Source organism: Eptatretus burgeri, chromosome 6, assembly GCF_056783735.1.
Source record: "Eptatretus burgeri isolate ZD-2024b chromosome 6, Ebu_testis_v1, whole genome shotgun sequence".
Classification (NCBI taxonomy): domain Eukaryota; kingdom Metazoa; phylum Chordata; class Myxini; order Myxiniformes; family Myxinidae; genus Eptatretus; species Eptatretus burgeri.
The window spans coordinates 64,113,177-64,136,699 of NC_140966.1; the positions used below are offsets into that span (position 1 = coordinate 64,113,177).

Sequence of the window (23,523 nt, forward strand, 5' to 3'; positions counted from 1 at the left end):
GCTTGTTGGCTCCTTGCATGCGGCAAGATGATGTTTTTCTCAGTAAGTGATGATGCTCCTGAAAGTAGTGTCTTCTGCAAAGCTTCAAAAATTTGAAGGTTGCAATCAAAACCTTGATATAGCATTGGCATCTCTGTTGGCCTTGCTGTTATTTGCTGACCGAATTGCAGTGGCACTTGAATAGGGGTAAATTGGAGGTGATGTTTGTGAACAAAGGGTGCTAAATATAGAAATAAACTTGACATTGACTGTTTGTGACCAGGATACACTCGCTACCTGGATCAAGTGGCCCCTTGACCATGATATGCCAGAGCTGAACAACAGACAGCGGACATCTGGGGCAGTTTGTGGACAAGACCCAGAGTATGTCACATGTGATGCTTCATTGTAACTGATGATTTGTTTGCTGGAATTAGGTCAAGACATTATTGAAGAGTCCTTATACTTGTCTCTTCACTCTAGTGTGTGCGAGGAGCCAGCCTCAAGTGCACCACATGAGTGGCCAGATGATATAACCAAGTGGCCTGTAAGTAATAATAAGGTTTTACACTTCATTTTGTGTTTTTGTTTTTTAACATCCTCTTGAAGACTTCCCATTTTGCAGTCATCTATTCTGGCAATTAAGTTGTTTGTTATACAGATATGAAAATAAGATGTGCGTAGAAGTAGAGCATGCAAGACCTTCAACTCAAACCAGCTTGAAATTCTACAATGTTCATGGAGGCAAGGACACCACTGAAAGCTGGCAGAGATAGACAGGAGGATGGATCGATGAGTTTATAGATGAGTTAACGGGTGAATGGCCTACTGCTTGGGTTTTCAAAGGTTCTCTCTCATTGTGCTTGTTTCTTTCTCACCCAGATCTGCACGAATAAGAGTGTTGGGAATCTGACACAGAAGCAACACATGGACTGTGTGGTTACTGGACATCCCTGCTGCATTGACACAAAGGGCCGGTGATGATGATTATTTTGACTTCTGTGCACTTTACAGACATGCAATATGTTCACCAACGAGCAGATTTTGACTTCCTTTGCTTTATTGAATCACTCATAGTGTTGAATGGTTTTGGTGTTTTGTTTGCTAGTTCCTCCTTTCCCCTTCTAACTACTGAGACGATGTCGTTAGCAGATAGGACTTTGAAATTGATTATTAGTTGAAACAAAAACATGATTATAGTCTTTAATTTACGTGCCTGTGTGCACTTGTCTGATTATTAATTTGTTTTTCTTCATTTCACTGTGGCATGTCCTCGTTAATACTTTGGATAATTGTATTGCTTTTAAAGAGCATGATCATTTTAACAAACAAAGACGATTGATTCATGGAAGGTCAGACTCAAGATGTCCTTGAGCAGTACAATTGGATTTGAAAAACATTTTGATTTTTCAATTGGTTGGAGAAATTTTGGGATGATGATGATTTTTCATATGTAGCATTTTAATGCACATCCCAAGTTCCCCCTAAGGGCAATGAGAGTCAACCACAGTATGTGGACTGGTGTCACATGTAGATCAGACTATGCGGGATAGACAATGGATGAAATCAACAGCATGTTGATCGAGGTATGCTAACCGCCTAAGGAAGTAATGAGAAGCTGACGTTTCTGGCATTAACCATTTGTGAGGAAGTGTAAGTGAGCGCCGTCGGATTTTCGTTTTTGACAAAATGATGGAAAAACTTGAACAACGCTACTGCATCAAATTTTGTGTAAAGTTTGGTGATTCCCAAGTGGAAACGATCTGCAAGATTCAACAGGCCTTCGGGAATGAAGCCATGGGCACCACACAGATAAAAGAGTGGTACAACCGCTTCAAAGATGGTCGCACATCAGTGGAAAGTGAAGCACATTTTGGTAGGCCCTCCACATCTCGAAATGAGATCGTCATTGACCAAGTGAGGACCCTGCTGATGCAGGATCGTCAAATCACGATCAGAGAACTTGCAGATGGGGCGGTCGTCAGCATTGGATCTGTTCATTCCATTGTGACTGAGGATTTGGGTTTAAGGAGAATCTCAGCGAAGTTCGTGCCAAAGCTGCTAACGATCGAGCAGAAGCAACTCCGTTTGGAGATCGCACAGGACATGATGGAGACTGTGAACAGCGATCCCAACTTCTTCAACACAGGATCACTGGCGATGAGACCACAGTGATCCATCATTTTGTCAAAAACGAAAATCCGACGGCGCTCACTTCCACTTCCGCACTCATCGGCGGTCTGTCAGCGACTGACAGCTTCTGCAGGCGGGAAAATATTCACGCATACGAATTAGGATCACTGACATATTACCGCACCAAACCACGCCTCCCGAGCTTCATTTGTTTACGCACGAAAAATTAAGGTTGGATACTTTTTGAACACACCTCGTATGTGACATTTTGGGAGTCTGGGAGGTGTTTGTTTAATATGACGGACGGTTCGATGATTGCCAATTGCGTGCCAAAGGTTGCCATTTCATATCGACCGTTTTGTTGGAATGCTTGCTTGAATGCTTATGCCACTTGGCGAGCGCTCTCCAAGCTGCTTGGTTGTTCGTTTCGAGGAAAAAGTACATGTGCCGTCAATCTCACATACATTTAATGTACGTTCCTGCCCTTGTTCGGCCCCGCGGTGCCGAGCATGCGGTGGGTGACTCGAGAGGTGTCTTATCCACTGAAAATGTGCAAGGATCACTTTGTGCGATCTCCATTGGTAATCCACCTCTCACTTCGACATCGATACATATTTGAAAAAAACAATAAGGTCCATCCGACCAGGTGTTCGCTATGTTTGTTCTTGCTGTGAAGGCATAAAGTATAGATCGACATTTTGTGTTTTCTGGCTTGGCACGTTTTTAAATTGAATTTCGCTAATTACCCACTTTATGTCCTCTTTTAAAGAATGCTGTTTCAAGGTAAATCTTTGTATTTGTCGTTTTTATTTTCTTGATGCATGTGTACATTTGCACATGTCTGGATGTACATAAACTGAATTTCCACAATGGCATTTGGTGTGTGTGTGTGTGTGTGTGTGTGTGTGTGTGTGTGTGTGTGTGTGTGTGTGTGTGTGTGTGTGTGTGTGTGTGTGTGTGTGTGTGTGTGTCGTTGATTGGTATCGACATATGCAGGTTTCAAAAAGTGAAATTGAACCCTCCCAGGTCTCAAAGTATTGTTATGGCTGTGGAAATTCGCAGAACACCATATAGGTTCTTAGTTAGTTATGCCGATAAGTCCGTGTTCAGTTAGATTTCCCCACCGTTGTTTAATGGGATATATTCGTGTCACAGGGCTGTAATCCTTTGAGGTAGGTTTTTCTTTTTCTATTGTTGTTTTGAACCAACCACATCTCCACCACCATTACAACAACCAACATTGCTCCCCTTAACCACGCCACCAACGCCACAACCACGATCGCCTCTACCACCAACCACCTAACCACCTTCGCCGCTACACCAGCTATCAATTCCCTTCTTCTCTACGGACACATTACAACCATCCCTCCGCATTCATTCAATAAACGCGAGAAAAAGGAAACCAAAGGAACTTCGATGGCGTGCGGATTTTTCCCGCCTTATATTCCCGCCTGTTTTCTCCGCACTTGGTGTGGGGGGAAAGGGCGAGGCAGATCGTTCGCCATTAGTCGGTTCGTGGAATGAGGCGCTGGGAACGGAGGAACGCCCCTTTTCTGGAAGCTTCTCAAAGGAACTGGAAGGGGGGCGGAGCAGAAAACGGGGAGTAGCAAGGGGTTGGACCCCAGGGGATATAAGGGCGGACAGGACGCGAGCTCGAGGAAGGAGGGGGTGATCGTGTGGATTTTTGTCTCTTCGGGGGAGCTTCGTGTCTTTGGTCGTCGAGCCTTTTTATCGTCGGAGCCTTTTTGTCGTGCACTTTTCGTCGTGGAGCCTTACGTAGTCGAGCTCGAGGAAGGAGGTGGTGATCGTGTGGGTTGATGTCACTTCGGGGTAGCTTCGTCTCTTCGTGACATTGGTGCTTTTCGAACGTCGTCGAGCCCTTTTGTCGTCGAGCCCTTTTGTCGTCGAGCCCTTTTGTCGTCGAGCCCTTTTGTCGTCGAGCCCTTTTGTCGTCGAGCCCTTTTGTCGTCGAGCCCTTTTGTCATTGAGCCTTTTGTCATCGAGCCTTTTGTCGTGTGTCTTTGGTCGTCGTCGTTGTCGTCTCTTCGGGAGAGCTTCTCGATTGCGTTGGTGGTTTCAGCTTCTTCGGGGTCGTTGGTGGTTTCGGCGTCATCGAGCTCTTCTGGTCTGGTGATTGCTGCTGCTTCGTGGTGGTTCGAGCTCCGGGTGCCTTCCCTCTGGGCGCCAAGTCGTGAGGGTTGTGTGCGGTGGTCCAGGGTCGAGGCGCGCACGGGAGGAGAGTGCGGGAGAGAGCTCGCCGACTGTCGCACCACGAGGGTGCAGGTAACCAGCGTCGGTCTCGTGGGGCCCATTCGGTCAGCCAGGCTCCACGCACATAAAGGTCTACGGACCTAGTCTGCCATCCTCGTCTTTTGGCCTTTGGAATGAATGTTGTGTAGCCGAGTCTGAGAAGTAGAACTGCTTAAGTGCCTGGAAATTATTACTGCTTATATTCGGTCGTAGTGCTTTCCCTTGCTTTTGCTTTGTCTGTATACGTGATTGCTTTTGTCTCTTTGCATACGTGTATGATTATTTCATTGCCTTGCCTGCATACGTGTTGTGTGTAAATTATAAATAAATGTGCTTGGTTCAAATGTACCCCGTTCGTTGCATCTTCTCCCTATTGGAAATGCCATCTTGCATTGCGGAATAATTAGCTGGGTTTTAAACACCCGTTAAATAGAATCTGATCCGGCGAGGTCGGGCGATAATACCCGCTCGGTTATCACTGCAGAACGGAACGGACCGCTTAAGCGGTTCTTGTCCCAAGCCTACCTGCGCCGAGGTACGGTCTCCCGGTTAGCTATCCGCGCGGGTACTTCGGTATATCGAAATTCAGTGATTGACCCTATCCTGCGCGGGTAGAAAATTGGCTCGGCCGTGGTGGGGTTGAAGACCCACCCGTGACAGGGTTCCGGCGTTGCTCCGGAAGGTCAACTGAATTGTCCGTCCGGTGGAGAGCGGCAGTTCGCACGCCGGCGGGCGTGAATTCGTAACAGTATTCATGTGTGTCTGTGTGTGGGTGGGTGCATGAGTGCGTGCACGTGTGTGTGTGTGTGTATGTGCAAGTTACTGTTGCCTGCTAGCTCCACATGTGGGTGGGTTTCAGGAGGTGAAACAAAGACCTACCAGGTGTGTGTGCGTGCGTGCGTGCGCGCACGTGCGTGTGCGCGTTTGTGCGTATGTGGTTGATTGGTATCGACATATGCAGGTTTCAGAATGTGGAATGGAGTCCTCCGAGGGTGGGTTCAAAGTATCCACCTTTATTTTGGCAAGGGGTGACGATTCATAGACCAAGCGGTGAAGTTTTCCATTCTCAAAGTTTTGTGCCGAGGGCTCTCTTCAGAATCGTCATTGAGCCCCAGACAGCTTCCAACTGTAGTTTGTTTGTGATAATATTCCCAGGGATGGTTTTTAATAACTCTGTGTGGTGTTTTTGCCATAATTCCCATAGCTCCAACTATCACTGGTACAACTTTAGCATTCTTCAGCTTTCAGGATCTTCTCACTTCATTTTTGAGGTCTTGGTATTTGGGCATTTTCTTGATTTCTGCATTGATTAGTCCAAAATCAATGGTATTAACACCCTACTTAGCAATGCCTTCTTCTCTCTCTTTTTTGTACCTCAGTATGAAATTGGTTGCAATTCTTTCTTTTTGATGTTCACACTCGATGGGATCATTAGGTCGTACATGAGCAGCACTTCCATGTTTTCAGTCCATGCTTTTGGTTAATGTTTCCACAAATTTTCTAGAACTGGGATATCAAAGTTTTTGCAAATGTGCCTGTGGTTAACACAACAAACGCTGTTCTGTCGTTGTGTGTACAGCTATCCTGACATGAGATTTTTTTTTATTTGTGATCGGTCATTGTGCATAACATATCACTCTCTTTGCTGACGTCACCTCCACCCCTCACATTTTTTTCCTCCTCTCCCCCCCCCACCCCACTCTCTGTCTCTCCCTTCCTCACTCCCCCCTCCGAATAAAAGGCAGCACTCTCCTCCCACACCCTCTCTCTCTCTCTCTCTCTCTCTCTCTCTCTCTCTCTCTCTCTCTCTCTCTCTCTCTCTCTCTCTCTCTCTCTCTCTCTCTCCTCTCCTCTCCTCTCTCTCTCTCTCTCTCTCTCTCTCTCTCTCTCTCTCTCTCTCTCTCTCTCCTTTCTCTCTCTCTCTCTCTCTCTCTCTCTCTCTCTCTCTCTCTCTCTCCTTTCTCTCTCTCTCTCTCTCTCTCTCTCTCTCTCTCTCTCTCTCTCTCTCTCTCTCTCTCGCACCCCTCCCTCCCTCCCGCAGTGTATAACAGCGTTTCGTGAGGTGTTGCTCTCCCCACCTCCCCACCCTTCCTCTTCTCCCATTCCTCGGTTCCCATTCTTCACCCACTCCTCACTTCCCCTCCCTCCTTTCCCCGCCCATCCCTTCCCTCCGTCCTCTCTGCCTCCCCTCCCCCCTCTCTCTCCCTTCCTCCCCCACCCCCTCCCCTTCACACCACCGTCAGCGAAGCGACATGTTGTATTTGTGAGTACACTAATAAGTGTGTGTGTGTCAGTGCGTCTCCTCCATAACTCAAAAACCATGAAACCTAGCAGCCTGAAACTTTGCATGCACACTAAGAAAACTCCAAGGAAGTGCATGACTGAAAATTGAGAGTTTGGGTCAATTCAAACACCCTCTTTTGAAGATAATTAATGGCCTTATTTATTTATATCATTTATCGGGTGTATCCTCAGTCACTGCTCTCTGTGGTGTCTTCAGGCGTATCTTTGGTAACCTCGCGGGGGTCTGCAGCTACCATGTTTTTAGACCTGTTCAACCATGCCTTGACTTGGAATAGGCCGCAACGATTTCTTAAAAATAAAGTTTGTTTTTCACTTTCCTCATTCATATTATCGAATGCCTGTTCATCATAGTTACGAGTCACTTTGTGTACATCACACATAGCTGTGTACATCACTTTTTGAAGTGCTATAGATTTCAAATTATGAGCTTGCGGCGATTTCATGCATGATATGATGCAATTTTCCACGATCTACTCTCACGGACTAATTAAAGTATATCATCAAAATATTATTTCGGCCTTGAGGATCGGATATCGTCCGGACTAAATAAGTGTCAAAATCTTGAGTGAAATCTGATAATTTAAAGAAATATCGTGTCTTATAACGAAGCCAATATATCTATTTACTTCAAGCAAGCAAGGCTATGTTCTCTCCTTCTCCAGATACACACAAGGAAACGTGAAATTTCCAAAGCATTAAACTTCTCTTTTTCTCCTGTTTGGAGAAATTTATTGAGTGTACAAAACATTTAAGAATGTGCCAAAATTATCCAGCTTCATTGAGCTATATGATTTAATGCATTCACTGCTTGACATCGCACCCTGTCCCCCAGAGGGACTTCTTATCCATGGCGTCTGCCAGATCTGTGTATATTTTTGAAGGTTTTGTGAGGTGCTCTGCAGGGAATCAAAGCAAATCTGGTGAAAAACTGACGTTTTGAAATTAAGTTATAACGATGGCACGGACCGCGAACCAATGAACCACGTGACGTGTGCACAGACAAGCAGGCAACATGGCAGATTATCTGTAATGTTTATTTCACGGGCAATTAAACTTTGCGATGTCTTCAGGGTTGTTCTTCGTCAAACAGCAACTCTTTTTTTTGGATAAAGTAATTATTTTAACAAATTCATTAAATGTCTTTAACTGCTGCTGTCATGCTGAAGACCGGCTTTAAAGTTAAGGGAATGCAGCCACAGCCGAGCCAGCCGTTCCTTATCAACCATTCAATTGGAGTGCTTGCTCGAGTGCTAAAGCCACTTGCCGAGCACCCTACATTCGATAGTGGTACAGCTTGTGTCTGAATCGGGATGTGCAGTCGGCAGTTGCTACAAGTTGGATGTACATGATTTACAAAGGTTACATGGTTTATCTGTGAGTTTCAAAGCAAAATACATTTGATAACACCCAATTTCTGAGCCATTAGCGGTATTAACATATTTTCTAAATTCGTTCCGACATGTAGAGCGAGTGGTTCGTGCTCCGTCATGCAGAGCGAGTGGTGCGTGCTCCATCATGCAGAGCGAGTGGTTCATGCTCCTTCATGCAGAGCGAGTGGTTCATGCTCCATCATCCTGAGGGAGTGGGTGGTTCATGCTCCGTCATCCTGAGGGAGTGGGTGGTTCCTGCTCCATCATCCTGAGGGAGTGGGTGGTTCGTGCTCCATCATCCTGAGCGAGTGGATGGTTTGTGCTCCGTCCTGCTGAGCGAGTGGGTGGTTCGTGCTACGTCATCCTCAGCGAGTGGGTGGTTCGTGCTCCATCATCCTCAGCGAGTGGGTGGTTCGTGCTCCGTCATGCTGAGCGAGTGAGTGGTTCGAGCTCAGTCATCCTGAGCGAGTGGGTGGTTCGTGCTCCGTCATCCTGAGCGAGTGGGTGGTGCGTGCTCCGTCATGCAGAGCGAGTGGTTCATGCTCCTTCATGCAGAGCGAGTGGTTCGTGCTCCATCATCCTGAGGGAGTGGGTGGTTCGTGCTCCGTCATCCTGAGGGAGTGGGTGGTTCGTGCTCCCTCATCCTTAGCGAGTGGGTGGTTCGTGCTCCGTCATCCTGAGCGAGTGGGTGGTTCGTGCTCCGTCATCCTGAGCGAGTGGGTGGTTCGTGCTCCGTCATCCTGAGCGAGTGGGTGGTTCGTGCTCCGTCATGCTAAGCGAGTGGGTGGTTCGTGCTCCGTCATCATGAGCGAGTGGGTGGTTCGTGCTCCGTCATCCTGAGCGAGTGGATGGTTTGTGCTCCGTCATGCTGAGCGAGTGGGTGGTTCGTGCTACGTCATCCTCAGCGAGTGGGTGGTTCCTGCTCCGTCATCCTCAGCGAGTGGGTGGTTCGTGCTCCGTCATCCTCAGTGAGTGGGTGGTTCGTGCTCCGTCATGCTGAGCGAGTGGGTGGTTCGAGCTCAGTCATCATGAGCGAGTGGGTGGTTCGAGCTCAGTCATCATGAGCGAGTGGGTGGTTCGAGCTCAGTCATCATGAGCGAGTGGGTGGTTCGTGCTCCATCATCCTGAGCGAGTGGGTGGTTCGTGCTCCATCATGCAGAGCGAGTGGTGCGTGCTCCGTCATGCAGAGCGAGTGGTTTATGCTCCTTCATGCAGAGCGAGTGGTTCGTGCTCCATCATCCTGAGGGAGTGGGTGATTCGTGCTCCGTCATCCTGAGGGAGTGGGTGGTTCGTGCTCCGTCATCCTTAGCGAGTGGGTGGTTCGTGCTCCGTCATCCTGAGCGAGTGGGTGGTTCGTGCTCCATCATGCTGAGCGAGTGGGTGGTTCGTGCTCTGTCATCATGAGCGAGTGGGTGGTTCGTGCTCCATCATCCTGAGGGAGTGGGTGGTTCGTGCTCCGTCATCCTGAGCGAGTGGGTGGTTCGTGCTCCGTCATGCTGAGCGAGTGGGTGGTTCGTGCTCCGTCATCATGAGCGAGTGGGTGGTTCATGCTCCGTCATCCTGAGCGAGTGCTTCGTGCTCCGTCATCGTGCTGGACAGTTTGGGTGTGTGACACGGACAAATTGATTTGATTTTGGCAAACATGCGGATCTGGATGCGAGAACTTTTTCAGTGATTCTTCACATTTGAGAGATCGTGCTAAAAACTACATATAGCATGATATTTCAAAACGTTGTGGACGAGTTTTGACGAAACTTGGTGGATGAGTTGGTTAGGTAACGAGAACAAGCCGATTCAATTTTGGTTCAGGTCCGGATTCAGATCTGACAGATCAGTGGGATACAAAACGTAAACTGTTCAGCCTGGTAGAGGTATGCGCTCTCCCGAGTGCCGTTCTCCTTTATTTTTGTTTCTCATTTTCTTGCATCGCCATTTAGACTGACTTCTCTCATATAACTACCCAAGTAATCATATTATAATGGGGGATAAAACACAAAAATGGAATAATGTAAAGGAATTATTTACTATACAGTATTCTTGGAAAATGATAAGAAACTTAAAACGGCCATTTTTCTGAGCGTCAAATTTGACAAAATGGCTTTTCTCCGAACCACATCATACCCTTGGCAAGCCATGCGTATTAATGGTGAAAAAAAAGTTGTTTAATCAGAGGTTAGCTTTTACATAATAACAACGATTATGGTAAAAACACTGCAAGGATTAAATGTAAAAGATTGTGAGTATCATGTCATGTACTGTGTAAGCAAAGCATCTGAGAGTGCAGATGGGGATAGATCCAATGAAAAGTGTCAAGAGGGGAAAGGCTGGAGCAGTAGAAGGAGAGGAGGGGATGATTTTGCCAATGTGAAGATGCACTCCTATTGCCGCCTACTGGAGGGTTAATGATGATGCACTCACTGTACCTTGTAATATTAAATCATTCTGATGTCTGAATTTTAAGAACTTTGTCACAGGCAATTGGTCAATGACAGATAATGTCCATTCCTGGAATAACACTTTGTTATGAGGTTGAAAAAGGGCCTTTCTTTCATTTATTCAGGGCCTTTTCTTCATTCATTAAGGCTGGTGATAAGAAAATGTCATTGTCAGTACGGGAGGGTTCATTATGCATGATCTGATATGGAAGTGCATATGAAAACCAATAGAGATGTTCGCTCATCAAGAATAGAGGACAAATAAAGAGCGGAGAAAAGGGAAAGTGATTGAGGGAAAGCAAAAGTGACTGAGGGAAAGAAAAGGGAAAGCGCATCTTGATTGGATAGATTAAACTGAAGAGATTGCACACAAAAGTAAACTAAGAGGGGGACACACACCATGCCATTGTCTATAACGGGGATCACATGTGGTAGAGGCAAGTAGGAAGGTGGTTGTACATTTATTAATGAGAATGACTGCAATCGCATGCAATCCCAGTAGTTATCTTCAAGGAATGTATACGTCTTTGTTTGGAAGGGTACTCGATTAGTTTGGTGGCCTGTTGTCAATCTAACAGTGGTGATGTATGACAACTGTGTGCAGGTGTGAAATAACAAGCCGTGAGTACTGCAACTTCATGGTTGGCTACTTTCATGAGGAGGCTGCTCTTTGTTCACAGGTATGGCAGACATATCATGAAGGTGATCGTAAATTATTGTTACCAACTTATGTTCCCTCAGTAGAGGATAAATGGGGCTTCTGAGGCAGCCTTTCAAATGAATGGGGGGAAAGGGAAAAACTTTCTAACTTAAGCCCCAAAAGCCCAAAATAGGAGACTGATTTCCTCCCCCTCTCATACAAGCAAATGTAAAATTGAGACTTACTGATTAAAGCACTTCTTTCCTTTCATATTTTCATTCCACTCAAAGAGCAAACCAATGAATATTTGTCCATGTTCTACTTTGGGGAATAACTTAATTTTCCTATTACATTCATCACCATTGAGTATATTCACAAAGATTATTTTGGAACTTGGTTTTTGGTTTATGTGTCTTTGTTGAGCAGAGATAAAATGATAAACTTCTCTCAATGCTCTTTTTTAACCACCTCCTGAGCCACATATCATTTTGAGATTGCAGTAAATTGTTTTTTCCATTGTTCAATTGATAACCATCAAAGTTTTCAGTCCATTCAAGGATATTTATTTTTTTCTTTACATCCTCCAACTTATTTGTAATTAAATTTATCTGCTCATTTGTTTTATCTACTTTTACCCCAGTTATTTCTTCAATAAGACATTTGATATTTCTCACATTCTTTATGTTTCCCATTTAAATACCAAGGCTGATTACATCTCCACTCTTTTGGTTTGGTTATTGCTTGGTTCCATCATTTACAAATCAGTAAAAAGATGGCGGTAGCCTGTTAAAATTCCCAACCCAATATCTTAACAATTATACTTGTAACCATAAGGGAGACTATCGATTCCATTCTCTAAAGTATATGTTTTATTGTATTCATTTTTCTGTACTCTTCCTTCTTTAAGGTTAAACAGTGTAATTATGTTTAACGTTTATTGTTTCCTTGATTATATTTTTCTTTATTCCTTTTAGCTTCTTATCACACCTTTCAATGTTATTATTATAAATATACGTGAAAGCATAAGACTTTGATCTCAATCCTATAAATTCACTCATGACCTTCCCACCCAATTCATCTTTAAACTTACCAATAACCTTTTTATTCTTTGATGAAAACAACACATCACCTGACTTATAATTACTTGTATCATACAGTAGATATCAATATTATCAATCATATCCTCATATACATCACTTGTCTTAATTTCTAATTTATATAAAACTATCTGTATCCATATATAACAATGACACATTATCCTTATACTTTGATTTTAAATTATTATAGTAATAGTCATACATTAACGACTTTGACAAGTCAAGAATTGATGTTCCTATATAAATAGGTTTATCCATTTCAATACTCTCTTTTTTTCAAATGAATAGCACAAAAGTTCTCTGAAAACACCTCCGCTCGTTCAAAATTTGGTCTATTAATTAACTTTGAAGCCTGTTTCCAAGATGTAGCAAGTCTTGTGTTTTGTCAATTCCTAACATTTTCCATAGTTTTTCCAAATACAGCATTATTCATTAATTTAAAAATGTCCTTCTCAAAATCTGTTTTTGCTTCTGTTCTCCTTATTGTATTAAAATCAATATACTTCTTTAACCAATGACTGTTTATATTTCAAAATCCGATGAATTTTCCTCACTCATAACCCAGCAGATAAATATTGTCTCAAGTTCCATTTAATGCAAAACATAACTTTCTTTATCATTTCATGTAGTAAGTAGTTTTTCTGGAGACTTATCTTTTATATTGAATGACTGTTGGTTATCACTTCACCATTCTTTTCTCGGATTTTCTTTATCAGGGGCATAAGGTAGGTCTTTATGTTTGTTATGAAGTTCTTCTGGATATTTTAAATCAACCTCAAAATAATATCCAACTTCAGCTTCGTCTAATTCTTTTTGAGAGGAGATAACAATGTCAAGTAAAACTTTTTCATAATGTTTTTCTTTAACCCATTTAAGTTTTCCATAAGGTAAAGATTGAGACATAGCCCACCCATACAAATTGTTCGCATCATAATACATCAGGTAAGAGTTGTCCTCATTCTTATTATAATCAGGAAGATATTTGTTATTTTCTTTGGCATATCTCAAGGAACATACTTGAGATATTCCTCCTCTTTTAGCCTTCTCTATCATTAAAAGCACATCTATGTCACTGTTTAATTCCAAATTTTGTTTTGTCATTTTAACATAGCACTCCAAGCCAAACCCGGGGCTGTGTAATGGTGAACGGGGTCTAATCCCTCAGAATTTTTATTATGACAGACTGTTCTAAAAGTTTCAAACACATCAGCCAATAACAATATATCAGTTTTCAGATACAAATCATGATATTCTCCAAGATTCTTTATATTAAACTTCTCCCAAACCTTTTTAGCTTGTGTATTGTTAGGGAAATGGCCCTTAATGGGACTACTAAATATAGGATTAGCTCAGATCCCCCATTAAATGCCTGTTTAGATAGGTTGTGTGGTGTAAGGGATGATATGTGTGTGTCAGGAGGTGTAGAAGACTGTGTTTTTATGTTCATACGGTGGTGAAACGAGAGAAACAAGAGATGATTCTTCTTCCTCTCCTGTACGAATGGGAGGGGAGTGGCCTAGAGCGAGAGGTGTGGCCTGGAGAGGCAGTGACGTGAAGGGGCGGAACCTTTGGTCAGAGAGTCGCCGAGAGAAGTGAGAGAAAGCAGAAATAAAAGATGAGTATGTGGAAATAGTGGCGCTCGAAGTGTGCTCGTGTTTGGAAGCGAGAGGAAAAAAGGGACCTGGTGGACAGGTTCAGTTTTGGCGGTTTGAAAACTTCAGGCGGTTAAAAGGAGTGCTCGTGTCTCAAAGCGAGCAAACAAAGGAGTACTGTGTGTGAGGAACGGCCGGGTTCTCGAGGTGTGCTCGGAGTCGCTTCGAGGCGAGCGAACGAAGGAGGAACCGTGTTGGATCTGCCGGGAGAGACGCTAACCCGACCTGCACGTCGGTGATTCGACTGAGAGAGGCACTGAGAGGACGCTCTGACCTACGCGAGGTCAGAGCACGCGGAGACCACGCACGCGGTGACTAAAGGAGGAAGAATACCGCGCCGCCATCTTGCCGCGCAGCACGTTCGAGCTGGAGTTTGAACCTCTGGACACCACCGCTTGTTACGAACGATATTCGTGCTTTTGGACACGGTCCTCTCGTCCATGGGCCATCACCAAGTACTCTGTCTTGTCCTGCATGCATGCTGTTTGTTTGAACGTGTTGTATAAGGCATATTTCGTAGAATCCCCTCGAAACCTTTAGACCGTGGTTCCCTAGGTAAGAACAGGTAGATAGTTAGAAGGACCATTGTAGTGTTTATTGCTTGAGTTGTGATCCCTGATGTTCCCCAATAAATCTGGTTAATTCTTATGCAGTTGCCGCTATGGATTAATGTGTGTCGCGTCGAGGAACGATCCGTTCGATTGGCATATAAGACCAAAAATGGTTACAGGCTGGTAGACTCCGCTCGGTCACTGACAAAGCCAGTCTGTAACTAGGGGTTCTATCTCCCCAACTGGTAAGGTACAGGATTACGTTGGTATCGCGATTGAAGACGCGTGACCCGAGGCCTGTACCGAGCCGGCCGGCATTATAGACTCCCGGACACGGCGGTGTCGGGGCTGGCACCTAGGACTGGGTCAGGTTCCCACCACCCCGGATCCGTAACAGTATAATCTCTATTGGAAATATGAGTTTAATTCAACTTGCCATAGAAACTTTCCTTTGAAGGAAGTTGTGTTTCTTTAAACTTCTCAAATGAATCCATATAGTCATACGGATATATTGTTGTGGGCCGGGTATCGGCGACGAGCACGACTGCTAGTTGGAGCAGCAGAGTCGACTCCACCGAACACCCGGAATTCAGATGGTTGCCCTCGGATAACTCCGAAGGTACGGGTCCCTCACAGGACCGTGAATCGTCAAAAATTCAGCCACGTCGGACAGGGTTATTTGCCAAACTTCAAAATACCTAGAGGCCCATGTGGCGAGCTACCGAGGAATTCACACCCTCGATGGAGCTCAAACAGGACGAGCCGTTTCCGTGCTCGACCCATGCGTAACCCGAGCGGATGGTTACCGAGGTCCCATCGGTCCAAATGCGCATCTACAGCAGCAACGGCCTTTTTAATCACCCAACGCGCACCGTGCTAAACCAATGAAGGAAAAGATGAGGACGAGCTGAAACATTCAACAATAGGAGTATTTATTAACAATAGGTGGGGAAGTAACACATAAAGGGCAGAGTTAAACCGACTATAAAGGATGCAAATAATGTACAGCAAAAGCACTTAACCAGTTGCTACTTAAAGACGGGCCCACAGGACACACACACGCACACACAAAAGAAATGGACCTCAATGGTCTTTATTCGGCTCTCCAGCCATGGAGGATAGTTCGGCTGGGAGTCAGGATGGCTGGCTACCTGGGCCGCGAGCGCGTAGCTAGATGTCCACACCCTCATGGAGCTCTGGTCACCAGAAGACGGACCAGGGCAGCCAGACGCAGACCAGCGCCAGCGACAGGATGAGGCCAGACCAGCATCGAGCAGACCAGACCAGCCTCGAGAGATGCGATCCGAGAACCAGACCAGCGCCAGCGAGATGGGACCAGACCAGCGTCGAGCAGACCAGAGAACCAGGCCACGCCAGAGACAAGATGAGATCAGAGGCAGTGACAGGAGGAGACCAGAGGACCAGAAGCAGCGACACGAGACCATCAGCTGCGGACACCATGCCGTCCCGTCTATCTCTCTTCTCGCTCGTCCAGACCTCCACACTTTCTTCTCAGGCGGGAGAGGCCTCTTCTCTCTGGCCACTCGCCTCCTCATTGGTCGGACTCATCGCGCGATTCCCTGGCCGTCCTCCATTGGACAGGCCCACGGGAGGCGGGGAAACTCCCACTCTTCTGGGCGGAGTCCCGAGCGGAGGCGTTTGTGGCTCCGCCCACCTCCTCACCTATGGTCACGTGCGTAATGGCGTCAGGTCGAGGAACCGAGGCGAAGGCGTGTTGTTATCGTTGATGTAAAAATAAAAGAAAACCCTGCTAAAAAAGTAATTTGCAGCGCACACATGTAATTCCCATAAGACACAGGTAGGGGGCCCTAAATATAAACACACACTTATCGAAATAACTAAGCTTCGGGACTACTGTCTGTCTGTGTGCACAAGGCTTCCAGATTCGTAACACTACCCCCTCCCCTTTTCACAGACTCGTCCCGAGTCGTCAAATTTCCATGTGACCAGCATGTGTAAATTCTCCCCGAGTACGTTTTACCTTCGGATCCCTGAGTGCGACATTTTTTCATACATGTCCCAAAAATATACAACCTAATGCACTGCATAATGAACTAACAGACTCACACAGACGACTTAACTAAATTGTGGCGCTAAGACGAACAACAGGTGGGTTAAACTCATCTATTTACACTAACCATGGCCCAGGACCGGTGATCTGTGGAAGAAAAAGTCGCAACCAAAGTCATTGCAAAGTCATTTGTGCAGGGGAATGAACAGTTTGCGGCTCGAAGGGAGTCTCTGGCACAGTGAAATGGATGGACGCAAAGACACAAAATGCACGGGCTGCACAATGCAGTTGCTGTGTTGTGGCTGCCTGCAGGGCAGTCCTTGCAAAACGCTGGCGATGGTCCTGGCGCACATGGTGATGGTGACACAGGGGCAACGCAAACAAGGGTAGCAGGCATGGGGTCATGACAGAGGCAGGCAAACAAGGCATGGCAAGGCAAGGCAATGCAGACCAGGAAATGCAGCACAAGCATGCCGGCATGTGAAGCTGGCTGGCCTCTGGTCTCATTCAATGAGGTTGTGTGAAGGGAGTGCGGTGGTGCCGGCCACTCCGAAAACGGGCTCGGACCTACCTTACTGTCTCCCCCAAACCTATCGCCTTTGCCTGTCTCTGTCCATACCCACTCCCTTAATTTGCAACAACAAAACAAATTTAGACCCCTTTTTATTTATCTTATTTTTTCCCCTTTTATTTTTTTCTATAATTTCATCTCTACTCCCTAACCCCCTTTCTGTCTTTGTCTGGCTAACCTATCTATCCTGTCAACCTAGCCTACTCTCAACCCCTAAAATCCTTTGTGGAGGGGAATAAGGAAGAGACTAGCGTCCTGTCTCGAGGCCCAATGTCGCCTCAGAATAGCCTGCCACATAATTCAGCCATCTTACCAAGGTGGGTCCAGCGGCCTACAGAGAACGAAGGGATGGATGGTGCGAAGGGGCACATTTCCTAACTATCCTAGTTTTTATTAAACTTTAAACTATCCCCGGGCTTTTCAAAACACCTGCCACTTTAAACTATCGGTTCTAAAAACCATGATTCCCGTTGCCTGTGTTGGTGTCCATTATTAATTTGGGCCCTACCCACAAATTTTCACTCATGCCCTTGCACAATTTCATGGCTGGGCAGCGTAGCTCCACTGGCAGGGATTCCCATCTGCCGAACTCGAACTACGACACCCCTGGGCCCTGAGGCTGTCTCCGAGCCGACCTGCTCTCTATGAACGTGGGGGTTGCCATTCCTGGCATTGTACCCCTCCGATGCCTACGTGGCATTTTGGTGCTCCGGGTCCCGTTCCGCGGGTCGCCCGTGCCCACTACACTATCCCAGTCCCTTGGACCCTTGGCCTACTTTGGCCAACTAGTCCGGTGCCCCGGGTGCCCTCTACTCAATACTCACCTTTCGACAGCCACGCTCCCAGCCGGTCAATGAACTATTGCACCCCTCCAAATGGGTTCCGTGCCTTCATACACCACCAACACAGAACGACCTCCTTTTGGTAAATTTAACTAACCCACTAACTAACATGACACTGACCCTGGGTTCCCTTGGGTGGGATTCACTCCTCCCCCCAAATCATTCATTCGCACCATGCATTCTACATTCACTCCACTCACTCACTTGGGCCCGCTGACCCATACTCACTCAACATGCTCCTTTCTTTTTCAAATTCACTCCCATCACTCTACCTATGTTCCCCAAACTATCTCATGCTCTCTCGTCGTCCCTTAAACTAGTGCACGTTCCATTTAATCGACGTAGCTAAGCTACATCTCCACTACACATTCCATGTCTGTCCATGTCTCCCAAAATCCATTTCCCATTATAAATCTAACCTAACATTCCCACGAACTAGTCCACGGGCCCCATGGAGGACGGCTCATGCCCCCATGAGGCCGGTCTAACTAAGCTAAACCATCCCGCTAACTAGTGCTCCAATGCCCAAACACCAGGCTGTGTACTTGGAGCGAGGCTTTTGTTTTCTTTTTCTTGCACCGCCAAGGTGGCGGTCGACAGCTTGCCCATTCGACCCTTCCGTCGGGCGATTCGTGCGGCCATGACGTCACCCTGCTAATCGCACCGAGCGCTCGCTTCCGAGAGAAAAACACTTCCCCATTTTACAAAACTCACCCTAACAGCCCTTTCTTTCGTGCTTGAAGAGATGAAGTGAATATAATAGGAAAATTAATTTATTCCCTTCAGGAGAACATGGACAAATATTCATTGGTTCGCTCTTTGAATGGAATGAAAATATGAAAGGAAAGAAGTGCTTTAATCAGTAAGTCTCAATTTTACATTTGCTTGTATAGGAGGGGGAGGAAATCAGTCTCCTATTTTGAGCTTTTGGGGCTTGAGTCGGTCTCAATTTTACATTTGCTTGTATGGGAGGGGGAGGAAATCAGTCTCAATCTTACATTTGCTTGTATGGGAGGGGGAGAAAATCAGTCTCCTATTTTACATTTGCTTGTATGGGAGGGGGAGAAAATTGGTCTCCTATTTTGGGCTTTTAGGGCTTAAGTTATAAAGTTTTTCTCTTTTCCCCCATTCATTTGAATGGCTTCCTCAGAAGCCCCATTTATCCTCCACTTCCCTCTCACTATTTTATACCCAAGGAAGAACTGTAAATTGTTCATGGAAACCTTTAAATTGCTGGTAATTGATTCACGAACATGTAGCCTCCAATAAGAGGTTTTTAACCTGACACTTAACTGATGATCTCCAGAGCACAAAATGACTCTCATAGAATATTTATTACTTTGACGAGCAAGTTGTCCATGCCCGCATGGGATTCTAAATCGGGTAGGAACGGAGGTGGCAAAGATGCAAATGACGTCTTCTGTAATTGAGCCAGTAAGCTGGGAGCAAGAATTCACATTTATTTCCACATCTGTTGCAATTCAAATGCTCCACTGGTGGCGAGGTGCCCCCTTTGAAACAGTTTGTTTGATATACAGGTAGTGGACAAAAAAAATGGAAACACTAATGTAAAGTCACTTTATAGGGCATTGGGCCACCACATGCGGCCAGTATGGTCTGTATGCACCATGGCATGGAGTCCACCAGCGTCTGGAATTCTGCAGGAGGGATGTGGCACCATTTTTCCATGAGAAAGTCAATCAACTCACAATTGTTTGATGGAGATGGAAAACGCTGGCCCAGGCATCCTTCCAGAATATCTCATAAATGCTCGATTGAGTTCAGATCTGGTGACTGAGAAGGCCATGGCATATGGATAACATCACTCAGTACCATTAAGTAGCAATTGGCATTGACCTTGCCTTCTAAGGGAATGACTGCTGCCAAACAATACAAGGAAAATGTGCCCCACAACATTGAAGAATCACCAGAGCCCTTCACTGTTGGAACCAAGCACTTAGGGTGATACAGTTCTTTAAGATGGCACCACACATGCACTTGTCCATTTGTCGAGAACATGATGAAGGATGATTCATCTGACCATATCACATTTCTCCACTGCTCGGTAGTCCATTGCCTGTGCTCTTTGTACCACTGGACTCACAAACGTGCATTGCCAGGTGTGATGAGTGGTTTGTGCACTGCAACCCGAGGATGGTATCTCTCTCTGTAGAGTTTTTGGCGGACCACTTTTTTATGAAACTGGCTGCTCGTGCCCCAGGTTGAAATTTACAGTCAATTGATCTGCAGTTGCTCGCCTGCTTTGCCTTGCACTTCAAATCGATGCACAGATATCACAATCCTGGAGTACGCACTGCTGTCCACTGTTGCCCTTTGCGGATGATGTCTTTCGCTCCGTGTTCCATGCCGACATCACCTTTGACACCATTGCTCTTGAAACATCAGCAAGTTGAGCTGTCTTTGTCACTGAAGCTCCTGCCAAACGTGCCCCAACAATCACCCCTTTTTCAAAGTCACTGAGGTCTCCTCTTGCAGCCATGTTGACCATAATTATAGGCAACCAGGCCTGTGCAGCATTTTTATTCATGACTTGAAGCATGCTGGGATCTTATTTGCTGAATTAACACACGGGCAACATCTGTGTGGAAACCATTGCTTTCCATATACTTGGTGTCCCTCATTTACCCGGGTGTTTCCATTTTCTTTCCCACTTACCCGAGTTTTTTTACATCCTGATAGGAGGTGGCTAGTACATTTTGGTTCTACTGAGCAGAACCTACACTCGTCCAATTGACTTAGACATGCCATCGTCTTCAAGCCATTGGTATAGTGACCTTGACCTTGGGAATTTCTAATGGTTCATTCTCCATCCCAGGTGAGCTGATCTATTCTTAGCCATTGCAAAGAGCCTTCATTGTTTAACTGTACAACTATGTTTTTAAATAAAATCTTCCAACTCTTTTATCATTCTCCCAGTTGTCGATGTACAGTAAAACCTCCAATGCGTGGGTTCTAATATCATGTGTTTTGACCAATCTCGGGCAACCTATTGTGTTCTGATTTCATTATCGTGGGATTTCATGTCGACTAATTGTGGTTTTTGAGCTGAGATGAGTCATCGTTTGTGTCCTGTGCTTGAACGATTACCTCCCATTACGAGCCTTGTGTTGTTTCTTGTGCACAGCTTTCATTTAGCCCAAATGTAAAGTGATGAACAAACTTATTTGTGCCAAAAGGCAGAGAAACGTTGGGTTACGACATTCGGTGAAAATATCGAGTTGTTCAATCGGCAGGCTTGAGGTGAAAATGCGGCACCTGTGGGCTACATTACAGGGTGAATGATTGGAGGTTGAACTTTCCCCATTGCACTCCTCCTCATTCCTAAACCTTTATTATCCTTCAAACCTCATTGTCAAACCATTATTTTCCAAGATCCATATTCAAACCTCATACCCAAACTTTCATTTTCCAACACATGTACTCCAGCCGCCATTCCAAAAATCTTCATTTCCGACACCTGGACTCGACCCCTGTTCTCAAACACACATTCTCAACCACAGCTCATGAAACAAATTGAGGAAAAGAGATTTATGACTGAGCAGGTTTTTAACAATGACAAGATTGAATTATTCTGGAAAATGATGCCATCTTGTACCTTGCTCTCCAAGCAGGGAAGATCGTGGTTCAAGGTTTGTGGTTAACGATCGTGTTACAATTCTCCATTGTGGAAATGCTGCAGGCGCCTTCATTGTAAATCTTATGCTGCTTTTCTGTTCAATGAATTGCTTTTCCCCACTCACCCTTCCCCCGCTCACCCTTCCCCCGCTCACCCTTCCCCCGCTCACCCTTCCCCGCTCCACCCTTTCCCCTCCACCATCATCATCATCATCCCGAGCTTAATCGTGTTTTCTATTTACGGCAGAGTACAGTGCGAGCACGGAACATTCTTACCCTCACCCACCTCACTGTTTTGTCATAAATTTAAAAGGTAAAAGTCTTGTTGTTTTGTTTAATTTACACTGTATTGTATTTACATGTTTGTTTATTTCAAAGTAAACATGCATTAATATATATATATATATATATATATATATATATATATGTATGTATGTATGTATGTATGTATGTACACGGAGCCTGGTGTTGGCGCAGTGGTTAGGGCAGCGGCTTGGGATCCAAAAGGTCCTGAGTTCAAGCCCCGTTGGGCCACTGAATTAATACACCAGGGGGTTGACTCAGCCTGTCATTCTTCCGAGGTCGGCGAAATGAGTACCAGTATACTGGGCCGGTGTATACCCCGGTTAGAATAGGTGTACCATATCCCTGTGTCGTAAGAGGCGACCAGGGTTGCGTCAGGAAGGGCATCCGGCGTAAAACATGTGCCAAATCACTATGATTAGGAACCGAACCCCGGCTTTCCCATTGGCCTTGGTTTTCACAATCGGACATTTTCCAGGAATCTAACCCCTGTGATATTGGAGGCTTTACTGTATATCTGTTGCTATTTTCTTTTGTATTTTTTCTTTTGTCTTTTTTGCAATCATTAAGGCCGTATTCATTCCTGTTTCGGTGACATCTTCCATTCGCATCTGTCTTTGGAAATTTTTATCCCTGTGAGTTTCGGGATACCTTCTCTGGTTTGTTGTCTTTGTGTTTGCTGACAAATTGGATGTGTGTGTTTGGTTTTTTTTTTTCTTTGTTTTTTTAAGATGAAGAAAGCATTTTACTTCCGAGAGCTGCTATCGGAGGGAAACTTTGCAACATCCCAAATACTGCTGGGGCGGTGCAAGAACAATGGCATGCCTCAAAGATATATTTTTAAGGCTTGTGAAGAAGCGATTGGTTTCATGAATAAGAAATATCCAGATTGGTTTGGTGAAAATGACAATATCACCAAGCAGCTAAAAACGAGTTGCATTCACAGTCTGGCAAAACAATATTAGTTCAGAGTTCAAAATAAATGTATGTGATTCAGAAGTCCAACGTCAAATTTGTGACGTCAAGAATAAATGGTACACAACAAAAGCTGAAGAGATTCAACAGTATGCAGATAGTCATGATGCCGTCAAAGCATCATGATTATGTATTAATTTCTTCCACGCCATCAAAGCTATCTCTGAACCATGTTCTCGCATGGTCGCCTAATCTGATCAACTGATGGAAATCTTCTTCGAAGAGACCAAAATGGTGTCCTCAATAGATGAAAAGATCATTTCTCCAAGCTCCACAATCGAGATACCATCGTCACTGACGAGGTATTTGACGAAATACCGCAACATTCTACTAAATCAGAGCTTTATAAACCTCCAAGCTTTATTGAAGTGTTGAAGGCCATTCAACAATTATGAAAGAATAAATCACCCAGATATTTCCTCGTGAAATCTATAATTATAGAGGATGTCTGCTTTCTCGTCAATTACACAAATTATTTTTAAACATAATGGATCAAGAGACTGTTCCACAAGATTTGAAAGATACAATGATTATAACCATCTGTAAGAAGAAAGGCGACAAATCATATTTCAAAAACTATCATGGTATATCACTCCTGTTGATAGCAGGAAAGTTACACTCTCAAATTCTTGCCAATACACTTTTTCCAGTGGCAGAAGAATGCCGAACGGAATCCCAGTCTGGTTTTAGACATAATCGTGGAACGGCTGATTCAATTTTTATTGCCTGACAAATACAAGAGAAAAGCAGAGA

General features: G+C 45.1%; 1 protein-coding gene across 12 annotated transcripts in view; it reads left to right on the forward strand.

The window, feature by feature from the left end:
* RHBDF1 (rhomboid 5 homolog 1) overlaps positions 1-23,523 on the forward strand; it is a 155,502-nt gene that overhangs the window by 115,506 nt on the left and 16,473 nt on the right. For all 12 annotated transcript variants that reach the window (XM_085885390.1, XM_085885402.1, XM_085885392.1 and 9 more), the window contains 4 exons: positions 263-363; positions 463-526; positions 862-956; positions 11,076-11,151. In XM_085885390.1, coding sequence (XP_085741516.1) covers positions 263-363; positions 463-526; positions 862-956; positions 11,076-11,151 — 336 coding nt within the window. The remainder of the gene's footprint in view (positions 1-262; positions 364-462; positions 527-861; positions 957-11,075; positions 11,152-23,523) is intronic.